Source organism: Bubalus kerabau, chromosome 6 (genome assembly GCF_029407905.1).
Source record: "Bubalus kerabau isolate K-KA32 ecotype Philippines breed swamp buffalo chromosome 6, PCC_UOA_SB_1v2, whole genome shotgun sequence".
Taxonomy (NCBI): domain Eukaryota; kingdom Metazoa; phylum Chordata; class Mammalia; order Artiodactyla; family Bovidae; genus Bubalus; species Bubalus kerabau.
In genome coordinates this window covers 113918773-113945285 of record NC_073629.1, presented here as the reverse complement: position 1 = coordinate 113945285, position 26513 = coordinate 113918773, and the positions used below count along the sequence as shown (strand labels likewise).

General features: G+C 43.2%; 1 protein-coding gene across 1 annotated transcript in view; it reads right to left on the bottom strand.

The window, feature by feature from the left end:
• Positions 1–26513, bottom strand: part of LOC129655738 (UDP-glucuronosyltransferase 1-6-like) — a 145844-nt gene extending 119331 nt beyond the window's left edge. The window contains exon 1 of the mRNA XM_055586515.1: positions 25662–26513. Within this exon, the coding sequence (XP_055442490.1) occupies positions 25662–26513 (852 nt within the window). The remainder of the gene's footprint in view (positions 1–25661) is intronic.

The window sequence follows — 26513 nt, the reverse complement described above, 5'->3', positions numbered from 1 at the left end:
CAAATGGAAGGACCTCCTCTCAGGACAATGGAAGGGTCCTGACCCATTATTAACTAGCGGTCGAGGATGTGCGTGTATTTTTCCACAGAATGCAGATTCTCCAATTTAGACAGGCTGATTCGCCATGTTGCAGACCCCCAGACATCCAGTTCACCCATTGCTTCGATCACAAAAGAGGAGCCCGCCAGAAGGGGAGGCAAGATAAACATCGAGATCCCGGCGGGACTGACGAGGCTGCTGCAGCGCGAACTCCAACCAGAAAATAATTCTACTTATTCTGATTTGGCTTGTCTACCCTCTCCTTATGTTTTTCTCTTTACCAACGATTCTGGAAAACTTAATGTACATGTGACTTTAAACTGGTGGACCCAATGTAGTGACCTGTGAATAATGTATGCTCTCATCTTGTTTAAACCCTCAATATAATGTTTGCTCCTTTGTAAGTGTTACAACGTCCACCTTATCTTATAATGTAACCACTTATTGATATAACTATAGTCTTGCCGTGTTACAACAACTACGAGATTTAATGCGACAACGGCGATTTGTGGGCTTACTTATTTTAGGAATATCAGCTTTAATAACTGCAATTACTTCTGTTACTGTGGCAGCAATATCATTGACTCAACAAGTGCATACTGCCCAATATGTTGATACCATGTCTAAAAATGTTTCACTAACTCGAGCAACACAGGAAGCTATAGATGGGAAATTAGAGATGAGAGTAGACGCCTTAGAAGAGGCAATAATGCATACTGGGACTGATTTACAGACTTTAAAAGTGAAAATGGCTCTGTCTTGCCACGCTGATTACCGGTGGATATGCGTGACATCTTTAAAGGTAAATGAGACAGATTATAAATGGAAAAAAAATTACAAATCATATCTCAGGTGTTTGGAACAGCTCTGACATTGGCCTGGACTTAGGGAAACTTCATAATCAAATCCAGACCCTGAAACACTCTCGACTGGATTTTACCGCCGCTGGAGCAGCTAATGACTTTTTTCACACCTTCTCTAACTTTTATTTCTGAAAAAAACATTCTGTCTAATCTTCTCATAATCATTCTTCCTTGTATTGTCAGGATTCTTCGGCAGAACATTCAGAAGCTCGCGACTGAGCTGCATCTGGCTGTTTTAAGAAATAAAAAAGGGGGAGATGCCGGGAGCCGGCATATTGCATATTGAGTGAGGATCTGTAATAGCTCAACTGGAATTCTATCACTGCCGGGAGCCAGCGTGAGGCACTCCGCCCATGACAAAGGTCATGAGGAAGGAGGCTCGGCATACGCAAAGGCGGGATCGAGCCTCAGGAGTCCCCCTGGAAATTCTCGAGCATCTACCCCCAAAACCAGAGTCTGCCTACTTTCTGCTTTGTGCTTTCACCTACACCTCTGACTTTACAGGGGGCTGTCTCCCACTACCTCTCTCTGAAAAAAGAGTTAGCTCACAGCTCCAGTTAATAATTCTTGGATGTGACAGTGTTTCAACCTACAAACTCCTTTGGAAATCCTCTAGCCTGCCTGAATGGGTTTTTCCGGCCACATGTGATTGTTCAGAGCCTCCCAACTGTGAGAGGCAGGAGATGTTCTAAACTGCCTAAACACAGATTCCTTTGAGTAGTTAAAAGATTAATTAGAAATTGTATTGGTGAAGGGTTTTTTCACTTGTTGAGCCAGTTTGCTGCTAAGTCTCCATACTCCTTACCTACTGTGTCCTTGGCAGTGTATTGATTGATATAATGGGTGTATAGAAATGTAAAATGCAGCTTTGTCCAATGCTTTTTGGAAGGCTGGTGCCTGACTTTGGAATAATCACCTTTAGAGAAAAATAAGTTTCTTAAAATGTTAACAGGCCTCCGGGCCAGAAGATGATGTCAATCACCTGAACTTTTGCATACGATAAGTTTGAAAGCCTGGCTTAGATTAGAACGAGGAACTGCTGTCCTTGCATGACTCCACCCCTTCCCCCATTATCCTCTATGCATAACTTAAGGTATAAAAACTACTTTGGAAAATAAACTGCGGGCCTTGCTCACCAACGCTTGGTCTCCCCATGTCATTCTTCCCTTTAACTTCCAGCTGAGCGTCCATCTGGAGCGCGGATGTCCTCTGCAACCATTTATTTGCCTGGGCTTCTAAGACCCACTCGAGAAGGTGTCTAAGGTGGGGCACCTTCTGCTATTCGAGAGGGCGCCTGCGGCCTCCGTGGTCAGAGCTAACCTGGTGTCATGGGTTATATTGATTTTCCGCGTAAACCAAGCCACTCAGCTTCTTTTCTCCACTGAATTTTCCTACTGAGCTATCCTTATTTCAGCCGCTTTTCTCCACTGAATTTTCTCACTGAGCTATCCTTATTCTATTACTCTTTATATCTTTGATGAATAAATAATTAAATAAGTCGCCGACGCCGTCCCCGCTTCGAATACCCTGGATCAGCCGGGGCTGGACCCCGGCAGGTGGCGCCCGAGACAGGCTATTCCAAGGTAAGCTCCCTGCAATTAGGGTCATCAGCCTTATTGCTCCCCCGTTCTCGGAACAACTGGGTCATCAGCTCTCTTGTTCCCCCACGGAGCAGTTTGGGTCATCAGCTCTACTGCTCCTCCCTCGGAACAGTTTGGGTCATCAGCCTTCTGTTCCCCCCCCGGGACAATCTGGGTCATCAGCCCTATTGTTCTTCAGTTTAAAAAGGAGATACAGACAAAAAGATAGGGAAAAAGAAAAAAAAAAAAATTAGGGAAGAGAAGAGGGTAAAGGGAAAGAAACGAAGGAAAGAAGGGTAGCGAAAAAGGAAGGGTGAGAAAAAAGTGAGAAAGGCAGGAAGAGAGGGAGAGAGAGAGAGACAGTAAGAGACGCTGTGACCAGGTGCCCTGGCGAGCTCCCTCCCGCTCTGCGCAAACCTTTAAAAAACAAAAAACTTATCCACCACTTTCTGATTTAAGGCCATCGCCGCCACCTCCGTTTGTGCCTTTCAGGGCTCAAGAGTTCCCCACTTTGCCCCCAAAGCCTCTCAAAGTGTTGCCTAAGCCTGAAGAAGATAAAAAGTTTTTGAACAGTGGAGCTTTTAAAACAGACTGCGTGCACAATATGCGGAGCGTGCTCCTTGGAGAAAACCCCCTCAGGGGGGTCTCACCCAGGCTAAGGGGATTTAGCAACAATATTAACCCCTGACATGCTCCGATTCCAATGGGAGTGGCTGGCCCCCTGCCTGAGGGCATTGTAGGACTTGTGCTAGGGCGTAGCTCGCTTTCTTAAAAAAAAAAAAAATTCGGTGGTGCATGGTGTAGTAGATTCCGATTATATTGGAGAAATTAAAGTTTTGATCCCGCTGTTTACCAAATCTGTGCAAATTAATAAAGGTCAAAGAATAACACAGTTTTTGCTTTTACCTTATCAGAAAAAAAAAAAAAAAAACTTGACTTCTCAGACTAGGAGCCACAGAGTATTTGGATTTAGAGATCTAGCTTTTTGGGTGCAGGAAATTACAGCTTCTAGGCCTTTAAAAATTTTTTTTTTAATTCAAGAAAATAAAATGTCAGGGCTATTAGACACAAGAACAGACATCTCTTAACATTGCTGGAAAAAACTGGTCCAGCTCCTGGCCAACATATACTACTGAAAATGAGTTGGTGAGATTAGAGAAAGTGGTATGCAGGGTGGGAATGCTGTAGAGAAAAAGGTGAGGGAGCGTTTAAAACCTTGAAGAGTAGTGAGTTCCCTGTTGCTGGAAGTATTCAAACAAAGATTAGATGGTTGCTTGTCATCTAAAAAGCTATAGACCAGATTTAGGTTACAAAACAATAACTGGAGAAGCTTATAAAGATGTTGTGCAACACCTCTTTACTTGCTTCTCATATTCAAAAGTTTTGAAAATTGATAATGCCCATTTGAAGCTGCAGAGAGATTGTTTACTAACTTTAAATGATTTCCAAAAATTATTAGGGGTTATTAGGGGACAGTAATTGGATACGCCCACATTTAAAACTGACTACTGCAGATTTAAAGCCTTTGATTACTTAAAAAGCAATCCTAATTCCAGTTCTAAGAGAAAGTTGACTAAATGAGACAGAGTCAGCTCTTGTTAAAGTAGATGAGACTTTAAATGATCAGTTAATTAGGATTAATATTACCAAAAGATGAGATTAAATTATTCTTGCCACAAAACATACACCTACAAGGCGCTTGTGACAAAAAGGCCCATTGGTTCCATCTACCAGTGACCCCAAGAAAAATAGTTTTATCTTATCCCAGCTCGGTGGCACAATTAATTATAAAAAGAGGAAAAAAGAAGTGTGGAACTTTTTAGAAAAGAAGTAGCAAATATAGTAATTCCATTCAATAAAGATCAACTGCAAGTCTTTTACAAAATAGTGATAATTGGCAAGTTGCCCTGATAGATTTCAGGGGTCAAATTTTGTTTCATTTGCCCTCAAGCCCCCACAGTAGTTAAAAGTTCAAAAATGTTAGATTGGAAGTTTGAGGATACCTGTGGAACTTTCCAACCCTATGTAGTTCCTATGCTCCCCTTTACCCTATGGGGGAGGGACGTGCTGTCTCAAATAGGAGATACTCAGAGAAGGGTTTTCTCAATTTCTTAGTTATCAACAGACGGTACAATTAACAATACTTTATATGTTGTTATAAATACATAATATAAATATATTTACATAATTACAGTTTGCCTAGTTAGGTATGGGTATAAATAAAATATAATAAAGGTATACCTAATTCCATTTATAGATCTATACTTGATTAATTTGTATATAAATATGTATGCTATATATGCATATTATATATATACTGTATAATTAAATGTATATTGCAGTAATATAATGTGTGTGTGGCTGATATTAATTGGTATAGATTGATGTGCTATGATGATATATGTTCTATATACTGTATAATTATATTATATATGTGTGACATGTATTATTGCAGTACATTGGTTTGTGTTGGTTGGTATTAGCTGTGTACGTGTTGTATTGCTGTAATATATATATTAATATATTAATTATAAAGATTAATTCAAGTATATCGATTTATATATATTATATGGCAACAAGTATAAACTATATAAATACATTTTGCATTTAGGTATATCTGTATACTAAAATGAGATAAGGAGGTTATACATTTATTATTTAAATTTATACAGAGACCTAAACTAAGCATTAGACCTAAATTAACATATCTCTAAATTTATGTTGTTAAAATGTAAATTTTAAAAATTAAATTGACAACTGCTTGACAATTCTTTTGCCATAAAACCCCCATAGGTGTAATTGGGGAAGCCAGACAAAAAATTGGTTTTATGGCAAAACGGCCCCCTAGAGTGGGTCCATCTTCCCGCTCAAACTAAAAAAGTAGCGGCTTCTTATCCAGGATTGATAGCTACTTTGATATTAAAGGAAAAAAGCGGAACATTGAATTATTTGGTAAACAGCCATCAGAAATTGTAATTCCATATAATAAAGAACAACTTGATGTGCTTCTAATGTTTGAAAATTGGCAGATTGCTATAGGAAACTATTTTGGTCAAATTTTTGCATCATTTTCCTTCACATGTTTTGCTGAATTTTATATCCAGACATCCAGTTAATTGTCCCGTCAGATATAAACAATCTCCTGTTCCAAATGTTCAAATAGTTTTTACTGATGGGTCAGCAAATGGTAAAGCCTTCATAGTTATTAAAAATCACCAAAAAGTTTTAAAAACACAAAAAACTTCAGCTAAAAGAGCTGAAATAACAGCAGTCATAGAGGCTTTTGCTATGTTTGCAGATGAGGAATTTAACCTTTATTCTGATTCTCAGTATATTGTCAGGTTGTTTCCACACATTGAAACTGCGGTTTTGCCTGAAAATAAAACTACCATATTTCATTTGTTAACTAAATTACAGCAACAAATTTGGAAAAGAAATAAAATATTTTTCATTGGACACATTTGGGCTCATTCCGGATTGCCCGGTCCTTTAAATGCCTTTAATGATTTGGCTGACTTGTTAACCAGAAATACAGTGGCTACTGTGATTGAGGAGGCCAGAGCCTCTCACTCACTTCATCATCAATACGCTACTGCCTTAAGATATCAATTCCAAATTCCCAGAGAGACTGCTCGAGAGATTGTGCGTTCTTACTTACACTGCCCTACTGTTTATAATAGTCTACCTATGGGAGTTAATTCTCACGGTCTCAAACCTAACGTACTGGCAAATGGATGTAACTCATGTTTCTTCATTTGGAAAACTGTCCTTTGTTCATGTAACTGTAGATACCTTTTCTCACGTTATTATTGCAACTGCTCGTACCAGAGAGGCAGTTAAAGATGTGATACAACATCTCTTTACTTGTTTTTCATATTTGGGCCTGCCAAAAGCTCTGAAAACTGACAATGCTCCTGCTTACACTTCTAAGTCTTTTCAGGAATTTTGTATAAAGTTTCAAATTAAACATAATACAGGCATCCCTTATTATCCACAGGGACAAGCCATTGTGGAAAGAGCACATCAAACATTAAAAATCCAAATTCAAAAACTAAAAGAAGGGGAGTTTAAGTATAGCTCTCCCCATCAAATCTTGCAACATGCTCTTTTCATAATAAATATTCTAAATACTGATCTGGCTGGAACTACTGCAATGCTTCCTCATTGGTGCCTGGAGCAATTAAATGCAAAACCATTAGTCAAATGGAAGGACCTCCTCTCAGGACAATGGAAGGGTCCTGACCCATTATTAACTAGCGGTCGAGGATGTGCGTGTATTTTTCCACAGAATGCAGATTCTCCAATTTAGACAGGCTGATTCGCCATGTTGCAGACCCCCAGACATCCAGTTCACCCATTGCTTCGATCACAAAAGAGGAGCCCGCCAGAAGGGGAGGCAAGATAAACATCGAGATCCCGGCGGGACTGACGAGGCTGCTGCAGCGCGAACTCCAACCAGAAAATAATTCTACTTATTCTGATTTGGCTTGTCTACCCTCTCCTTATGTTTTTCTCTTTACCAACGATTCTGGAAAACTTAATGTACATGTGACTTTAAACTGGTGGACCCAATGTAGTGACCTGTGAATAATGTATGCTCTCATCTTGTTTAAACCCTCAATATAATGTTTGCTCCTTTGTAAGTGTTACAACGTCCACCTTATCTTATAATGTAACCACTTATTGATATAACTATAGTCTTGCCGTGTTACAACAACTACGAGATTTAATGCGACAACGGCGATTTGTGGGCTTACTTATTTTAGGAATATCAGCTTTAATAACTGCAATTACTTCTGTTACTGTGGCAGCAATATCATTGACTCAACAAGTGCATACTGCCCAATATGTTGACACCATGTCTAAAAATGTTTCACTAACTCGAGCAACACAGGAAGCTATAGATGGGAAATTAGAGATGAGAGTAGACGCCTTAGAAGAGGCAATAATGCATACTGGGACTGATTTACAGACTTTAAAAGTGAAAATGGCTCTGTCTTGCCACGCTGATTACCGGTGGATATGCGTGACATCTTTAAAGGTAAATGAGACAGATTATAAATGGAAAAAAAATTACAAATCATATCTCAGGTGTTTGGAACAGCTCTGACATTGGCCTGGACTTAGGGAAACTTCATAATCAAATCCAGACCCTGAAACACTCTCGACTGGATTTTACCGCCGCTGGAGCAGCTAATGACTTTTTTCACACCTTCTCTAACTTTTATTTCTGAAAAAAACATTCTGTCTAATCTTCTCATAATCATTCTTCCTTGTATTGTCAGGATTCTTCGGCAGAACATTCAGAAGCTCGCGACTGAGCTGCATCTGGCTGTTTTAAGAAATAAAAAAGGGGGAGATGCCGGGAGCCGGCATATTGCATATTGAGTGAGGATCTGTAATAGCTCAACTGGAATTCTATCACTGCCGGGAGCCAGCGTGAGGCACTCCGCCCATGACAAAGGTCATGAGGAAGGAGGCTCGGCATACGCAAAGGCAGGATCGAGCCTCAGGAGTCCCCCTGGAAATTCTTGAGCATCTACCCCCAAAACCAGAGTCTGCCTACTTTCTGCTTTGTGCTTTCACCTACACCTCTGACTTTACGGGGGGCTGTCCCCCACTACCTCTCTCTGAAAAAAGAGTTAGCTCACAGCTCCAGTTAATAATCTTGGATGTGACAGTGTTTCAACCTACAAACTCCTTTGGAAATCCTCTAGCCTGCCTGAATGGGTTTTTCCGGCCACATGTGATTGTTCAGAGCCTCCCAACTGTGAGAGGCAGGAGATGTTCTAAACTGCCTAAACACAGATTCCTTTGAGTAGTTAAAAGATTAATTAGAAATTGTATTGGTGAAGGGTTTTTTCACTTGTTGAGCCAGTTTGCTGCTAAGTCTCCATACTCCTTACCTACTGTGCCCTTGGCAGTGTATTGATTGATATAATGGGTGTATAGAAATGTAAAATGCAGCTTTGTCCAATGCTTTTTGGAAGGCTGGTGCCTGACTTTGGAATAATCACCTTTAGAGAAAAATAAGTTTCTTAAAATGTTAACAGGCCTCCGGGCCAGAAGATGATGTCAATCACCTGAACTTTTGCATACGATAAGTTTGAAAGCCTGGCTTAGATTAGAACCAGGAACTGCTGTCCTTGCATGACTCCACCCCTTCCCCCATTATCCTCTATGCATAACTTAAGGTATAAAAACTACTTTGGAAAATAAACTGCGGGCCTTGCTCACCAACGCTTGGTCTCCCCATGTCATTCTTCCCTTTAACTTCCAGCTGAGCGTCCATCTGGAGCGCGGATGTCCTCTGCGACCATTTATTTGCCTGGGCTTCTAAGACCCACTCGAGAAGGTGTCTAAGGTGGGGCACCTTCTGCTATTCGAGAGGGCGCCTGCGGCCTCCGTGGTCAGAGCTAACCTGGTGTCATGGGTTATATTGATTTTCCGCGTAAACCAAGCCACTCAGCTTCTTTTCTCCACTGAATTTTCCTACTGAGCTATCCTTATTTCAGCTGCTTTTCTCCACTGAATTTTCTCACTGAGCTATCCTTATTCTATTACTCTTTATATCTTTGATGAATAAATAATTAAATAAGTCGCCGACGCCGTCCCCGCTTCGAATACCCTGGATCAGCCGGGGCTGGACCCCGGCAACATCAGAAGGGGGACAGAGAGTGCTAGGCTTATCAAGGCCTTATATACTTTTTTCAGGCCCACTGCCACAACATACATCTTAAATTAACAACATTAGAACTAACAATAGAAAGATCTTACCAGACCCACTCCCATAATATACATTTTAAGATGACAGGATTAGTCAGAAGGTTCTTGTTAAGGAGAAACATGTCCTCAAGCCAGATACATTGTTATATTGACTAAGACAAAGCAAAGTAGAGGACAACATTTGTCCTTATCTCCTTGAGAGCCCCAGACCCCGTTCTCCTTCTCAAGGGCTCCAGGCCCCTTTATCCAACTCGGAGACCCTGGACTTCTTATCAACCTACCTAGGAATTGACTCTCTCATGATGAAAGTGTCCCGTGTCTTGACTGTGGTGATAGCAACATGGGTATACACAATTGTCGTAACTCAGAAATGTACAAGCGAAATGCATTTTACCACAGCAAGGGCTTCCCAAGTGGCACAGTGGTAAAGAATCTGCCTGCCAATGCAGGAGACGCAAGAGACACAGGTTCAATCCCTGGAGTGGGAAGTGGCAAACCACTCTAGTATTCTTGCCTGGAAAATTCCATGGGCAGAGGAGCCTGGTGCAAAGACTGAGCACTCACACTACTCTATGCTAAGCTACACTATTGCATGTAAATAATACCTCAGTAGCATTAATTTTAAAAAAAAAATTGAAAAGATATAATGCAATTGCAAAAGTGTTTAACTTTCCTGAGCTGATGAAGATCAAAATTTACCATGGAAAACATTATCAGAAAAAGACCCCATAGCTAATAGTATTTCTTTCAGATGCCGGTGAATATTTTTAATCTTAAGTTTAAATTTAAAACTATCTATGAGCATCACAGAAGGGGAAAAAAAAAATCCCTAACAGAGAATGAAAGTCAGAGACTTTAAAAACCAAATGCTTATAAGCCCCCAAATGATTACCTTAAAAGCTGATGGATTATCCTTTCTTGGGGACATTTATATTTGGAAAACTCAGTGGTGGCCATAGGCCTGGAAAAGGTCAGTTTCATTCCAATCCCAAAGAAAGGCAATGCCAAAGAATGCTCAAACTACTGCACAATTGCACTCATCTCACATGCTAGTAAAGTAATGCTCAAAATTCTCCAAGCCAGGCTTCAGCAATACGTGAACCATAAACTTCCAGATGTTCAAGCTGGATTTAGAAAAGGCAGAGGAGCCAGAGATCAAATTGTCAACATCCACTGCATCATCGAAAAAGCAAGAGAGTTCCAGAAAAACATCTATTTCTGCTTTATTGACTATGCCAAAGCCTTTGACTCTGTGGATCACAGTAAACTGTGGAAAATTCTGAAGGAGATGGGAATACCAGACCACCTGCCTTGCCTCTTGAGAAACCTGTATGCAGATCAGGAAGCAACAGTTAGAACTGGACAGGGGACCACAGACTGGTTCCAAATAGGGAAAGGAGTATGTCAAGGCTGTATATTGTCACCCTGCTTATTTAACTTCTATGCAGAGTACATCATGAGAAACGCTGGGCTGGAAGAAGCACAGGCTGGAATCAAGATTGCCAGGAGAAATATCAATAACCTCATATATGCAGATGACACCACCCTTATGGCAAAAAGTGAAGAAGAACTAAAAAGCTTCTTGATGAAAGTGAAAGAGAGTGAAAAAGTTGGCTTAAAGCTCAACATTCAGAAAACTAAGATCATGGCATCCGGTCCTATCACTTCATGGCAAATAGATGGGGAAACAGTGACAGACTTTATTTTTCTGGGCTCCAAAATCACTGCAGATGGTAACTGCAGCCAGAAATTAAAAGACGCTTACTCCTTGGAAGGAAAGTTATCACCAACCTAGACAGCATATTCTAAAGCAGAGATATTACTTTGCCAACAAAGGTCCGTTTAGTCAAAGCTATGGTTTTTCCAGTGGTCATGTATGGATGTGAGAGTTGGACTATAAAGAAAGCTGAGCACCAAAGAATTGATGCTTTTGAACTGTGGTGTTGGAGAAAACTCTTGAGAGTTCCTTGGACTGCAAGGAGATCCAACAAATCCATCCTAAAGGAAATCAGTCCTGAATATTCATTGGAAGGACTAATGTTGAAGCTGAAACTCCAATATTTTGGCCACCTGATTCAAAGAGCTGATTCAATGGAAAAGCCCCTGATGCTGGGAAAGATTGAAGGCAGGAGGAGAAGGGGATGACAGAGGATGAGATGGTTGATGGCATCACTGACTCTATGGACATGAGTTTGAGTAAATTCCGGGGATTGGTGATGGACAGGGAGGCCTGGCAGTCCATGGGGTCACAGAGTCAGACAGGACTGAGCAACTGAACTGAACTGAACTGGGGACTGCTTTAATGCTCACTCATATTTTCTTGAAAGAAACTCAGATTAGGGCACAGAGAAATCTATATGATAATAGATCTATAACAAGTTGAAAGTATCTTCATTGTGTCCACTGTAGAAACTCATTAGGAAGTGACTCATCCCAGCAGACTCCCTTGGACTTCAGGAGAGGCTCTGCAAGCTGCTCTGAGACACAACCTGTGTTACTGTCCAAAGTGATTTTGGAGCTCAAGAAAGTCCATTGTACCACTGTCCGTGATAGTCAAAAGCTGGATACAACCCAACGTCCATCAACAGCAGAATGGATCAGAATAGACTTGTGGTGTATTCATACATCGAACCACCCTTCAGTACTTAAAATGAACAGACTACAACTTGAAAGAACATGTTACATGAATCTCTCATACATCAAGTTGAGCAAAAGAAGCGAGAAAAAATCCAGTATGTGTCTATGTATATAGAGGACTCAAGCAAGTAAAACTCACCTATATTACTTAGTGATGCACAGTTGGATGACAAAACCATAAATAAAGACAAAGAAATGACCATCACAGAGGTCAGAACAAGGATAGAACAGCTATGCTGGGGGAGCTGGTACCCAGGGTAGGTGTCTGTACGCTGGCAGGTCACTATTTCTTGGTGGTGGTGGTTTACTTGCTGAGTCATGTCTGACTTGCAACCTCATGGACTGTAGCCCACCGGGTTCCTCTTTCTATGGGATTCTCCAGCAGGAATACTAGAGTAGGTTGCCATTTCCTCCTCCAGGGATCTTCCCTACGCAGGGGTCAAAGCTGAGTCTTCTGCACGGCAGGCAGTTTCTTTACCCTGCCTTCCTTTCACTGTTTCTTGACTTCAGTGAAACTTATAGGATACTCACTCTGTATTTTTCTCCTAACATGTGCGTATATATTTGATGTACTGTTCTGTGTGTTCTATTTTCTAGTTTTTGGAAATTTAAAAATGTATGTTATTTGTCACAGACACTTTTGCGTTCACTTCATACCACAAATAAGCCTGTGGAGGAACACAAGATCTAATCTTTGCCTTTAGGGGAAAAGAAACATAAATCATGTACATGCAACAGGAAGTGGCCTACTAAAACATGAATGAATCAACTGTTAAGGATACACAGATGAAAGGACTTGTTTGTAGAAGGACAAATTACAGGCAGAGGATCCAACTTAAGCAAAGGACTGGAAACTTGAGAGAATGTGGGAACAGTACATGGTCTGGTGTTCAAACAGCCTCAAGAGTATATTCACTGCCTTCCCCTTGCCAGGCACTGACTAGATGTACAAAGATGCCCAAGACAGGGTCACTATCCTGGGGAGGTGGTGCCCAGTGAGAATGGGCAGGTGGCCTGTGCTGCGACATGGGTCCTGCCGTGTCCATGGGTCTGTCCTGGGAGGGATCTCCTAGCCGAGATAGTGGACTGAACCTTGGAGTAACTTCCGTAGTACATTTGTGGGAGGTAGAGAAGGCAAGACTCGGGGAGACCCAGATGTGGGGGACTTTAAAACACATTTTAAGGCTTCCCTGGTGGCTCAGTGATAAAGAATCCATCCGTCAATGCAGGAGACACGGATTCAGTCCCTGGTCCAGGAAGATCCCACATGCCGCGGGACAGCTAAGCCCGTGTGCCGCAGCTACTGAGCCTTGCTCTAGAGCCCGGAGCCGCAACTGTGGGATCCGCGTGCCGTAACTACTGCAGCCTGAGCGCTCTGGAGCCTGTGCTCAGCAGCAAGAGGAGCTGCTGCAGCGAAAAGCCTGCACACTGCAACTAGGGAAAAGCCCACACAGCAACAGAGACCCAGCGCAGTCCAATAAATAAATTAATTGAATACTAAACTACATATTTTAATGTTGAAAAGGAAAAGGGACAACTTAAATGCTCATCAGTAGGAACAGGGCTAAGTGAACAGGGGCTTACTCACACAGTGCAGGTATAAAGAGGGAAATAAACCTAGGTGAACCACCAGGGAGAGAGCTTACAGAAAGTGCTGAATGAAAAATACCTCCAGCAGGAGGATCTAGGCAGCGAGGAATATCCATGAAAAGTGCCCCGAATTGTTCTTGGCATGCAGTAAGCATTCAACAGATAAATCTCAGCTACTCATGTGCAAGTTTAAGGTATACAACATGATGATTTAACACATGATGTCTGTATTACAACATGGTGACCCCAGTAGGGTTAGCTGACACCTTCATCACACCACATAATTGCCATTTCTTTTGGTGGTGAGAATATTTAATATCTACTCTCTTAGGAACTTTTCTTTTTGGCCACACTGCACGGCTTTCAGGATCTTCGTTCCCTGACCAGGGATTGAATCCAGACCTCCTGCCATGGAAGTGCAGAGTTTTAACCATTGGACCACCAAAGAATTCCCAGAAACTTTCAAGTATATATACAGGGTCATCAACTCCCTAGTTAACCATGCTATATAGTAAGTAGATCTCCAGAACAGTCATGCATTGCTAGAGGTAAATAAAATAGTGCTGCCACTGTGGGAAACAGTTTGACAGTTTCTCAGTAAGTTAAACATAGAATTACTGTTTAATCCAACACTCCTGGGTGTATATGCAGAAGAATCGAAATAACATGTTCAGACTGGAACACAAATGTTCATAGCAGCACTGTTCACAACGGCAAAAAGTGGAAGCCCAAACAACCATCAACTGATGAATAGATTAGCAAAATGTGGTCCACACATACAATGGAATCCGATTCAGTCATAAAAAGAAGTACTGATTTCATGTGGATGAGCCTTGGAACATTAAGCTAGGTAAAGAAGTCAGATACAAAAAGGCCACCTATTTCATAATTCCATTTCTATGAAATATTCAGAATAGGCAAAACCATAGAGACAGAAAGTGGATTAGTGGTTGCCAAAGGTGTAGTCATAGCAAACACCCTCTTCCAACAACACAAGAGAAGACTCTATACATGGACATCACCAGACAGCCAACATCGAAATCAGATTGATTATATTCTTTGCAGCCAAAGATGGAGAAGTTCTATATAGTCAGAAAAAACAAGACTGGGAGCTGACTGTGGCTCAGATCATGAATTCCTTATTGCCAAATTCAGACTGAAATTGAAGAAAGTAGAGAAAACCACTAGACCATTCAGGTATGACCTAAATCAAATCCCTTATGACTATACAGTGGAAGTGAGAAATAGATTTAAGGGACTAGATCTGATAGACAGAGTGCCTGATGAACTATGGACAGAGGTTCGTGACATTGTACAGGAGACAGGGATCAAGATCATCCCCATGGAAAAGAAATGCAAAAAAGCAAAATGGCTGTCAGGGGAGGCCTTACAAATAGCTGTGAAAAGAAGAGAAGTGAAAAGCAAAAGAGAAAAGGAAAGATAGAAGCATCTGAATGCAGAGTTCCAAAGAATAGCAAGAAGAGATAAGAAAGTCTTCCTCAGCGATCAATGCAAAGAAATAGAGGAAAACAATAAAATGGGAAAGACTAGAGATCTCTTCAGGAAAATTAGAGACACCAAGGGAACATTTCATGCAAAGATGGGCTCAATAAAGGACAGAAATGGTAGGAACCTAACAGAAGCAGAAGATATTAAGAAGAGGTGGCAAGAATACACAGAAGAACTGTACAAAAAAGATCTTCATGACCCAGATAATCACAATGGTGTGATCACCAACCTAGAGCCAGACATCCTGGAATGTGAAGTCAAGTGGGCCTTAGGAAGCTTCACTACAAACAAAGCTAGTGGAGGTGATGGAATTCCAGTTGAGCTATTTCAAATCCTGAAAGATGATGCTGCAAAAGTGCTTCACTCAATATGTCAGCAAATTTGGAAAACTCAGCAGTGGCCACAGGACTGGAAAAGGTCATTTTGCATTCCAGTCCCAAAGAAAGAGATTGGGAATTCAGACCACTTGACCTGCCTCTTGAGAAACCTGTATGCAGGTCAGGAAGCAACAATTAGAACTGGACATGGAACAACAGACTGGTTCCAAATAGGAAAAGGAGTACATCAAGGCTGTATATTGTCACCCTGCTCATTTAACTTATATGCAGAGGACATTATGAGAAACGCTGGGCTGGATGAAGCACAAGCTGGAATCAAGATTGCCGGGAAAAATATCAATAACCTCAGATATGCAGATGACACCACCCTTATGGCGGAAAGTGAAGAAGAACTAAAGAACCTCTTGATGAAAGTGAAAGAGGAGAGTAAAAAAAGTTGGCTTAAAGCTCAACATTCAGAAAACTAAGATCATGTCATCCGGTCCCATCACTTCATGGCAAATAGATGGGGAAAACAGTGGAAACAGTGGCTGACTTTATTTTTCTGGGCTCCAAAATCACTGCAGATGGTGATTGCAGCCAGAAATTAAAAGATGCTTACTCCTTGGAAGGAAAGTTATGACCAACCTAGATAGCATATTCAAAAGCAGAGACATCACTTTGTCAACAAGGTCCGTCTTGTCAAGGATAAGATTTTTCCAGTAGTCATATATGGATGTAAGAGTTGGACTATAAAGAAAGCTGAGCGCTGAAGAATTGATGCTTTTGAACTGTGGTGTTGGAGAAGACTCTTGGGAGTCCCTTGGACTGCAAGGAGATCCAACCAGTCCATCCTAAAGGAGATCAGTCCTGGGTGTTCATTGGAAGGACTGATGTTGAAGCTGAAACTTCAATACTTTGGCCACCTGATGCGAAGAGCTGACTCATTGGAAAAGACCCTTACACTGGGAAAGATTGAGGGCAGGAGGAGAAGGGAATGACAGAGGATGAGATGGTTGGATGGCATCACCGACTTGATGGACATGGGTTTGGGTGGACTCTGGGAGTTGGCGATGGACAGGAAGGCCTGGTGTGCAGCAGTCCATGAGATGGCAAAGAGTCGGACATGAAGGAGTGACAGAACTGAACTGAAAGGCTGTGGGGAGGAGGGTGTGGGGAGTGACTGCTTAATGAGGAAAAGGTTTCCCTTTGGGGTGATGAAAACATTCTGAACTAGACAGTGGTGAGTGTACAACACTGAGGATGTACTAAGTGCCACTGAACCACACCCTCTAAAATGGTCATTTTTACTATATGTTTATTTCACCAGCAGGGATAAGCTACCCACTCCGGTATTCTTGGGCTTCCCTGGTGGCTCAGACAGTAAAATTATCCTCCTGCAATGCAGGAGACCTGGGTTCAACCCCTGGGTCGGGAAGATCCCCTGGGTCGGGAAGATCCCCTGGGTCGGGAAGATCCCCTGGAGAAGGGCACGGCAACCCACTCCAGTATTCTTGCCTAGAGAATCCCCATGGACAGGGGAGCCTGGAGGGCTACAGATCATGGGGCTGCAAAGAGTCGGACGGGACTGAGTGACTAAGCACAGCAAAGATGAAATATGCTTCCCTGGTGCCTCAGTGGTAAAGGATCCACCTGCCAGTGCTAGAGACCTGGATTTGATCCCTGGGTGGGAAAGATTCCCTGGAGAAGGGTATGGCAACCCACTCCAGTATTCTTATCTGGAGAATCCCATGGACAGAGGAGCCTGGGGGGCTACAGTCCATGTAGTCTCAGAGTCAAACACTATTTAGAGACTGAACAATGAACAACCAAGGTGAAACCTATAGTTACCATACAACCCAGCAATTCTTCTCCTGCGTATATACCCAAGAGAAGTGAAAGCACACGTCCACACAAAACTTGTGATCAAATGTTCACAGCAACAGTATTCATAAGAGCCAAAAAGTAAAATAAGGCAGAGGTCTGACAAGTACACACACAGAGTACAGTATATCAGGGTCCAACCCAAGCCTCCTGCATTGCAGATTCTTTACCATCTGACCCACCAGAGAAGCCCCAGAACAAAATATTATTCCGCAGTAAGAAGTAATGCTGCAGCATGGATGGACCTGGAGGATGCGCTGTGTGAAAAAAAAATCAACCACATAATCATATTACATATTCCGTTTGTATTAAATGATCAGAATAAACAAATCCATGGAGACAGAAAAGGAGGGTTGCCAAGGGCTAAGGAGAGGGGAGATTGAGGAATGGCTGTTGATGCTAAAGAGTATTCTGAGGACTTCTTGGAGGTCCACTTGTTAAGACTTCACTGTCCGATGCAAAGGGGAGCTGGTTCAATTCCTGGTTGAGGAGCTAAGATCCCATATGTCTTGCAGCCAAAAAACCCAAACATAAAATAGAAACGACATCATAACAAGTTGTATAAAGACTTTAAAAATGGTTCACATCAAAAAAAAAAAAAGGCTTTATTCTGAGGGTGATTGAAAACATTCTAAGATTAGCTGGGCTGATGGTTGCACAAATCTACGAATGTACTCCAAATCCATCAAATTGTAAATTTTAATGAGGACTTGTATGGCTTAGGGCTTCCCTGGTGGCTCAGCTGGTAAAGAATCTGCCTATAATACGGGAGACCTGGATTCGATCCCTGGGTTGGGAAGATCTCCTGGAGAAGGGAAAGGCTGCCCATCCCAGTATTCTGGCCTGGAGAATTCCATGTACTGTATAGTCCATGGGGTCGAAAGGAGTTGGACACAACTGAGCAACTTTCACACTGTATGGCTTATAAATTATAACTCAGTAACCTTTCTTTTTTAAACCCACTTTATCTTTCTCCTAGAATTATCTAAATTACTAGCCAACCAAGTTTCTTATATTTCAGACATTCCCACTGAATGCTTTCTTTTTTAACCCTGACTCATTCTAGTACTTAGCAACTCCTTAGAAATTACTTATTAACATAAACAGTGATGTCAAAATTACTGCATGTCTGTTAATCTCTGAGATAACTAGTCCTAAAGATAAACACAGAATTTTGAAAGAGAACCAACCTGCTGAAGGCACTGTAGACATTGGCTCAAGTCTTAGATTTTTAAAATCGCCTGTTAAGAATGACTTGGCATTTTGGAGTTTTTGTTCCCTTGACTTGCCTAAAAGTTAATCCTCAGTTCAACCTGCAAGCCCAAGTGAGTATTACTTGTAGAGACCCCTGTCAGGAGACAAGATGAGTTCAGAGGGTGAGCAGAGCACCTTTGCCACCCCCTCACCACCTAGCTGGGGGTCCTGTGGGAAGAAGTCACTGATGCTCACTTGGAATTTGTTCAGATCAGTGTCTCTCAGCTTCAGCACTTATACTGTTCTGGGCTCAGATGATTCTTTGTTGGGAGAGGGTGGATGGGTATACTTCTTGTGCTTTGTGGGATTTTTAACAGCAACCCTGGCCTTTTCCTAGCAGATGACGATGGCGGTGGTTTAGTCGCTCAGTCATGTCCAACTCTGCGCCCCCATGGACTGTAGCCCACCAGGCTCCTCTGTCCATGGGATTCTCCAGGTGAGAATACTGGAGTGGGTTGCCATTTCCTTCTCCAGGGCATCTTCCCAACCCAGGGACTGAACCCTCATCTCCTGTGTCTCCTGCACCGTAGGTGGATTCTTTACCCACTGAGCCATTAGGGAAGCCTATATTATTCCCCAATTATGACCCTACAGAATGCCTCCAGACACTGCTCCCTGGGGGACAAAATCACCCCTGTTTGAGAACCACTATCTAAATGACTCCAAAACACAAGAGGAGAAAATTTAGGAACAGAAAACTAGTCCAAGAGAAATTGGAATCTGGTTTTCTGGGGGGGAAATGCTCTCCAAAAAATGTGGCAAGAGGGACTTCCCTGGCAGTCCAGTGATGAAGACTTGGCACTTCCACTGCCAGGGAGGCACAGGTTCAATCCCTGGTTGGAGTGAAAGTTTCAGCCTGCATTGAGTCAAGGGCCTGGGAAGGCAGGGATGGGGGCCATAGCTTCCTTTGGTGATCTACAAAGTGCTGTAACGTACTGCCCATTCGACCAACCCTCAAATAACCCTGTGAGGGGGTGAGGCAGGCCTGGTGAGGCCCATTTCAACTGGGGAAGCCAAAGTTCATGGCCACAAGACCAGGAGAAAGCTGGCCAGATCCACCGATTTGTCCTTTGGTTACTTTCTTTCCTCCATGAGGCTGAGCCTTTCCAACTCTTGCCTAGTTAGAAAAAAAGAGGGCTGGACCTCAGGGTAGGAGAAGCCAAGAAGTGGGTTCTCATCCCACCTCTGCCCTCGGCTGCAGCCTGCTGCCTTGGGCAGCTCCCTCAGCTCTCCTCAAGGCATCCATTTTCCTTTTTACGAGTTGGATGACCTCCTGTCTCTGGCCCCCTTCCTGTTATTCCAGCCTAAAGTCACTCTCTCATATTTGAGTTGCATTGACTGGTTTCTAGATTCTCCCACGAACTGAGTCTCACCCACTCAACCCCATGGCTACCTGACTGTTCCCATTTCACAGATGGAGATATGAACACCCAGAGGTAAGCCACTTGCCTCTACCACACAGCCTGTTCAAATCCCAGTCTTACAGCTCTTGCCTTACTGAGGTCATGGGGACTAGGGAGGAATGCTTGGTGCCAGTGGGGGAGGGCAGACTGGGCCCTCCCCTCCCTAATGATGGGCCAGAGCCAAGCGTTCCTTCCCTCCTTCCCCCATGATGAGCAAGGTGGACAGAGAAGATGTGTTGAGCCCAGAGCCTGAGATCTGGCCAGGGCTTGCCTCCATGATCTGTACAACCAAATACGAATAGAAACCTGTCCTTTCCAAGCTCCTTTCCTGTCCTTCCCTGGAGAAGGGAAAGGTTACCCACTCCAGTATTCCAGCCTGGAGAATTCCATGGACTATATAGTCCATAAGGTAGCAAAGAGTCAGACATGACTGAGCAACTTTCACTTTTCCCAGCTCTCAGCATCTCTCTGAATTGCAAGTGGAAGACACTAGGATTGCTCTCCTTTGTTCTAAGAAAACACGTCGGTGGCTTTTATTTATTTTGGTTGCGCGGGATCTTAGTTTCAGCATGCATATGGGATCTAGTTCCCTGGCCAGGGATTGTACCCACAACTCCTGCATCACACCGGGAGTGCAGAGTCTTACCCACTGGACCACCAAGGGAAGTCCCTCCCATGGCCCTTCTAATAATGAAATGTAAGGCTAAAGTCTTCTCTAAGATGGAGACATTTGACCTGAACCTCCCAAAAGGAAAAGACGTTAGCCATGGGATAGACTGGTCTCAGCTAAGAAGCATGAAGGAACAACAGAGAGAGTGTTCCAGAAAGTGGTCGGGATCAGAATCCCCGTGTGCAGAGGGGAAGGCACCCGAGGAAATGTTCCTGCAGCAGAACTACTCTGGGGCCAGGTGTCGAGGTGCACAAGGGTGGAGCTGAGGCCCTGGGCAGGGACATGACACATGGTTTCAGAACACGTGGGGCTGCCCCCTTGCCCGGGCTCTGAGGGCTTCTCCACGGGAACCACCTGCCAGATGACCGCAGGCTTCTCCAAAGCATCTTGGCAGAAACAAAGGGGAAGCCCTCGGAGGTCAGAGGAGGCCCTAGCGGCTGTGGTCAGAGTCACACCAACGTGGGCAACTGGGGAGGGGAATCCCCTGCTCTCTCATGTCTCGAGCCTGGGGCCCCCCAGTTACCCTGAGCCCTTTCCTAGATCATGAATTGTAGCTTTATGCAAGGAATGATCAGCCGGCTCTGGTTTGCAAAAGACTTGGCCCCTTTTTGAAAGCAATACAGGAGTATTTATTTTCAGCTAGGCCAACAGTTACCTATAAAATATGCTTGCTGATTTGATAAGCAAGTGTAATGTAGTTATTTATTCATTTGAATTCTTGCATTATTTCTGAAGTCAAGTGTGTTTTCAAAATTTTATTGGCCATTTGTGTGGTATTTTTGTATTGTTTGATCACATTACTCGCCTGCTAAGGAGAGTTTGGGTATTTTTTTTAATATTTTGTATTTATTTATTACTTCTGGCTGTACTAGGTCTTCAATTCTGTGAACAGGCTTTCTTTAGTTGCAGAGAGTGGGGGCTACTCGCTAGTTGCTGTGCGTGAGCTTCTCGTCACAGTGACCTCTCCTGTTGCAGAGCACGGCACTAGAGACAGTGGGCTCCATAGTTGAAGCACACGGGCTTAGTCGCCCCATGGCATGTGGAACCTTCCCCGACTGGGGATCAAACCCGTGTCCCCTGCATTGCAAGGCAGATTCTTAACCACAGGACCACCAGGAAAATCATAGAGTTTTTAAATTTCTTTTTAGCTATAAATCAGGCCTTTATTCTTTCTGATCTATACGTACCTTCTTTTTTAAATAATTTATTTAGATGAAGTCACCTAACAAAACTAACCATTTAAAGAAAACAGTTCTCTGCAATTAAGTACATTCACAAGGTCGTGTGGCCACCAGCGCTACAGACTTCCAAAACAACACTCCAAAGTGCACATTTTTCTATGGCGTTGAAATGGTTTGATCATTTGTCAAAAGAAACTCCATTTTGATTTCTGGGCACAATAAAGGACAGTAATGGTATGGATCTAACAGAAGCTGAAGATATTAAGAAGAGGTGGCAAGAATACACAGAAGAACTATACAAAAAAGATCTTCTCGACCCAGATAATCACCATGGTGTGATCACTGACCTAGAGCCAGACATCCTGGAATGTGAAGTTCAGTGGGCCTTAGGAAGCATCACTACAAACAAAGCTGGTGGAGGTGATGGAACTCCAGTTGAGCTATTTCAAATCCTGAAAGATGATGCTGCGAAAGTGCTGCACTCAATATGCCAGCAAATTTGGAAAACTCAGCAGTGGCCACAGGACTGGAAAAGGTCAGTTTTCATTACAATTCAAAAGGAAGGCAATGCCAAAGAATGTTTAAACTACCACACAATTGCACTCATCTCACACGCTAATAAAATAATCCTCAAAATTCTCCAAGCCAGGGTTCAACAGTATGAGAATGGTGAACTTCCAGATGTAATTCAAGCTGGATTTAGAAAAGGCAGAGGAACCAGAGATTAAATTGCCAACATCTGTTGGATCATCAAAAAGGCAAGAAAGTTCCAGAAAAACATCTACTTCTGCTTTATTGACTATGCCAAAGCCTTTGACTGTGTTCTGTTCAGTTCAGTTCAGTTACTCAGTCCGACTCTCTGTGACCCCATGAACCACAGTGCGCCAGGCCTCCCTGTCCATTACCAACTCCCGGGGTCCACCCAAACCCATGTCCATCAAGTCGGTGATGCCATCCAACCATCTCACCCTCTGTCGTCCCCTTCTCCTGCCCTCAATCTTTCCCAGCATCAGGGTCTTTTCCAATGAGTCAGCTCTTCACATCAGGTGGCCAAAGTATTGGAGTTTCAGCTTCAATATCAGTCCTTCCAATGAACACCCAGGACTAATCTCCTTTAGCATGGACTAGTTGGATCTCCTTGCAGTCCAAGGGACTCTCAAAAGTCTTATCCAACACCACAGTTCAAAAACATCAATTCTTCGGTGCTAAGCTTTCTTTATAGTCCAACTCTCACATCCATACGTGACCATTGGAAAAACCATAGCCTTGACTAGACGGATCTTTGTTGGCAAAGTAATGTCTCTGCTTTTTAACATGCTCTCTAGGTTGGTCATAACTTTCCTTCCAAGGAGTAAGTGTCTTTTAATTTCATGGCTGCAGTCACCATCTGCAGTGATTTTGGAGCCAAAAACAGAAGACCCGCTTCTATTAGGTCCATACCATTTCTGTCCTTTATTGAGCCCATCTTCACATCTTTGACTCTGTTGATCACAGTAAACTGTGGAAAATTCTGAAAGAGATGGGAATACCAGACCACCTGACCTGCCTCTTGAGAAACCTGTATGAAGGTCAGGAAGCAACGTTTAGAACTGGACATGGAACAACAGACAGGTTCCAAATAGGAAAAGGAGTATGTCAAGGCTGTATATTGTCACCCTGCTCATTTAACTTATATGCAGAGGACATCATGAGAAACGCTGGGCTGGATGAAGCACAAACTGGAATCTAGATTGCTGGGAGAAATATCAATAACCTAAGATATGCAGATGACACCACCCTTATGGCAGAAAGTGAAGAACTAAAGAGCCTCTTGATGAAAGTGAAAGAGGAGAGTAAAAAAAGTTGGCTTAAAGCTCAACATTCAGAAAACTAAGATCATGGCATCCGGTCCCATCACTTCATGGCAAATAGATGGGAAAACAGTGACAGGCTTTATTTTTCTGGGCTCCAATATCATTGCAGGTAGTGATTTCAGCCTTGAAATGAAAAGACGCTTGCTCCTTGGAAGAAAAGTTATGACCAACCTAGACAGTTTATTACAAAGCAGAGACATTACTTGGCCAACAAAGGTCTGTCTAGTCAAAACTATGGTTTTTCCAGTGGTCATATATGGATGTGAGAGTTGGACTATAAAGAAAGCTGAGCACTGAAGAATTGATGCTTTGAACTGTAGTGTTGACAAAGACTCTTGAGAGTCTCTTGGACAACAAGGAGTTCCAACCAGTCCATCCTAAAGGAGATCAGTCCTGAATATTCACTGGAAGGTGAATGAATGAATGGATCATTCATGGAAGGTGAATCAATCAGCTTCACTGATGCTGAAGCTGAAACTCCAAGACTCTGGCCACCTGATTCGATATCTGACTAATTGGAAAAGACCCTGATGCTGGGAAAGATTGAAGGCAGGAGGAGAAGGGGATAACAGAGGATGAGATGGTTGTATGGCATCACCCACTTAATGGACATGAGTTGAGTAATCTCCGGGAGTTGGCAATGGACAGGGAGACCTGGAGTGCTGCAATCCATGGGGTCCCAAAGAGTCGGACACAACTGAGCAACTGAACTGAGCTGAACTGAACTGAACCTCCAGTAATTTACAAATATAAGTTGATAATTATGTATTGTAGTACAGAATATTCTCTATTATTAAATGGGATTGCAATTCACACATAAATGTAAGTCAAGCACCAGGTAAAGATTCACGGGGCTCAGAAAGTACATCCACTGTAATCTGGTTTTTCAATATCTAAATACAACTCTTTTTTTTTTTTTTTTTTTTTTCAAAAAATAAAATGATAGGTATCAAGGTAACAAAAATGCTATTTTCTTCCCTTCTTATGCCAAACGTTTCTTCATACATTTTTGCTTATTAATGTCTTAATTAAAATTTCTTAGAACCCAGAATTTCTAGTTCATGCTCTGTGCTTCCTGAAACGAGTCTAGTTAAGCTCATCAGCCCCTGCCCTGTTCCCATAGCTGCTGCCAACCGTCTAGCGTGTTAAAGTAATCAGCAGATGTTCAAGAAGGGTGGTGAGGGCCTTTGGGATTTATTTCAGGGTTTCTTTCTGAGGAAAAAAAAAATCATTTTAAAAGAGAATTCCGGTGTGAACAAGTGATTGGAAGTCTTTCAAAGTTGTAAATATTAAAGCAAAACCAAACAATCTCACGAAACTCATGTTTTTATTTTCTAAAGTAGCTCTGGGCCCTCTTCCACACACGTCAAGAGGGCATCTAGGGACACTTGCCTTAGGTCAGAGGTCAACACACCTTTTCTGTAAAGAGTCAGATAGTAAATATGCAGGCTCAGCATAGCCCACACATTGCTGTCACACACTCTTTGTTGTGGTTTATAACATGCCTTCAGAAAAAAAATGTAGAACCATTCTTAGCTCTGGGCAGATTCTGTCCAGTAGCTATCCTGTGCTGACTCCTGGTTTAGGGTCCAGGGAAAAGACAGTGCACAGAGATGGGAGAATGTACTTCTTTTTTTTTTACTTTTTATTTTAAATGTCCGTATAGCCAATTTAAAATGTTGTGGTAGTTTCAGGCGGACAGCAAAGGGACTTAGCCACAGGAAGAAGGTATTCGGACCTGGGCCAGCATGGACAGAGGAGCCCAGCAAGTTACAGACCATGGGGTGGCAAAGAGTCAGACATGACTTACCAACTAAACAACAGCAACAAACAAGCCTCTTAGCTCTGTGTCCTCTTGATCCAGCTTCACCTGTTCCCTCAACAGACAAGCAGAGGATTTGGACTGGAAACTTCTCAGGCTCATTCGAGGATTCTGTGAGTGCCCCCAGATAACCTTGCTCAAGATATATCCTGCTGTTGCCATGAACCACCCCTGTGTTCCTTCCAGGCCACAGCATCATTCAAAGCCTCAGCCTGTCCTCTCCTCCTCAGGCAGCACTCCCTGGAGCCAAATGCTCGAGGGAAGACAGAACACAAAAGAACCACGTCTCCCCAGGAAGACACAGGGCCACCTGAAAGAAAGCCAGCCACTCACCTGAGACAGGACGCCCTGTTTCTTGCAGCTGGACCCTCCGATGAGGACCATGTTGGGCATGACTGGTCTGGGATACTCGAACACAAAGTCGTATCTTAACAGCCAAATGGAGGCCTTCCGATACAAGGCCGGCAAGTGCACCTGTCTCCCAAGGACTTCCCCCGCCAGGTCTTCGTACTTGGAATACAGCGCGTAGAGCAGAATGTTCTCCAGGTAGTTCACCAGGAAATTGCCCACCCTTTGGAGGAAGGTCATGTGGTCTGAGAACTGAGTGTAGTACCTGGGGACGTAGGACAAGGGGCTTGGAGTCCTGGTGAATGTGTTCTCCAGGGCACAGGGGAAGCCCCTGAAGAGATACACAGAGGGCAGGTTCAGGTACTCGGCCAGGATCACCCCGCAAGGTAAGGCCGGGTCTGTGAACAGGGCGTCGAACTTGCTCTCCCGGAGGAAGCGCAGGGTGTCCGGGTGCCTCAGGAGACTCTGGCAGTTGAGAAAGTACATATTGATGACAATCATGTTGTTCCTATACTCCACCACAGGGGCAGTCACCAACCAGCGTGGAGAAAAGTGGTGTCTCCCGAAGGAGCGGTAACGGGCTTGCAGCTCCTCCTGGTCGTAGGGCACTGGGTGGATTTTCCTTGTGTAGTGCTTGGACTCTTGGAGGAGCAGGTTGACTTCAGGCACCACCACCACGATCTCATGCCCTTTCTCGCTGAGATGCTCAACGATGTCCTTCATGCTGAGCCAGTGGCTTCCATCCTGAGGGACCACCAGCAGCCTGTCCCCCAGGGTGAAGCCCCAAAGTGCTAAGAAGAAAACCGCCATGGAAACTCTCCAAAGAAGGCAAGCCAT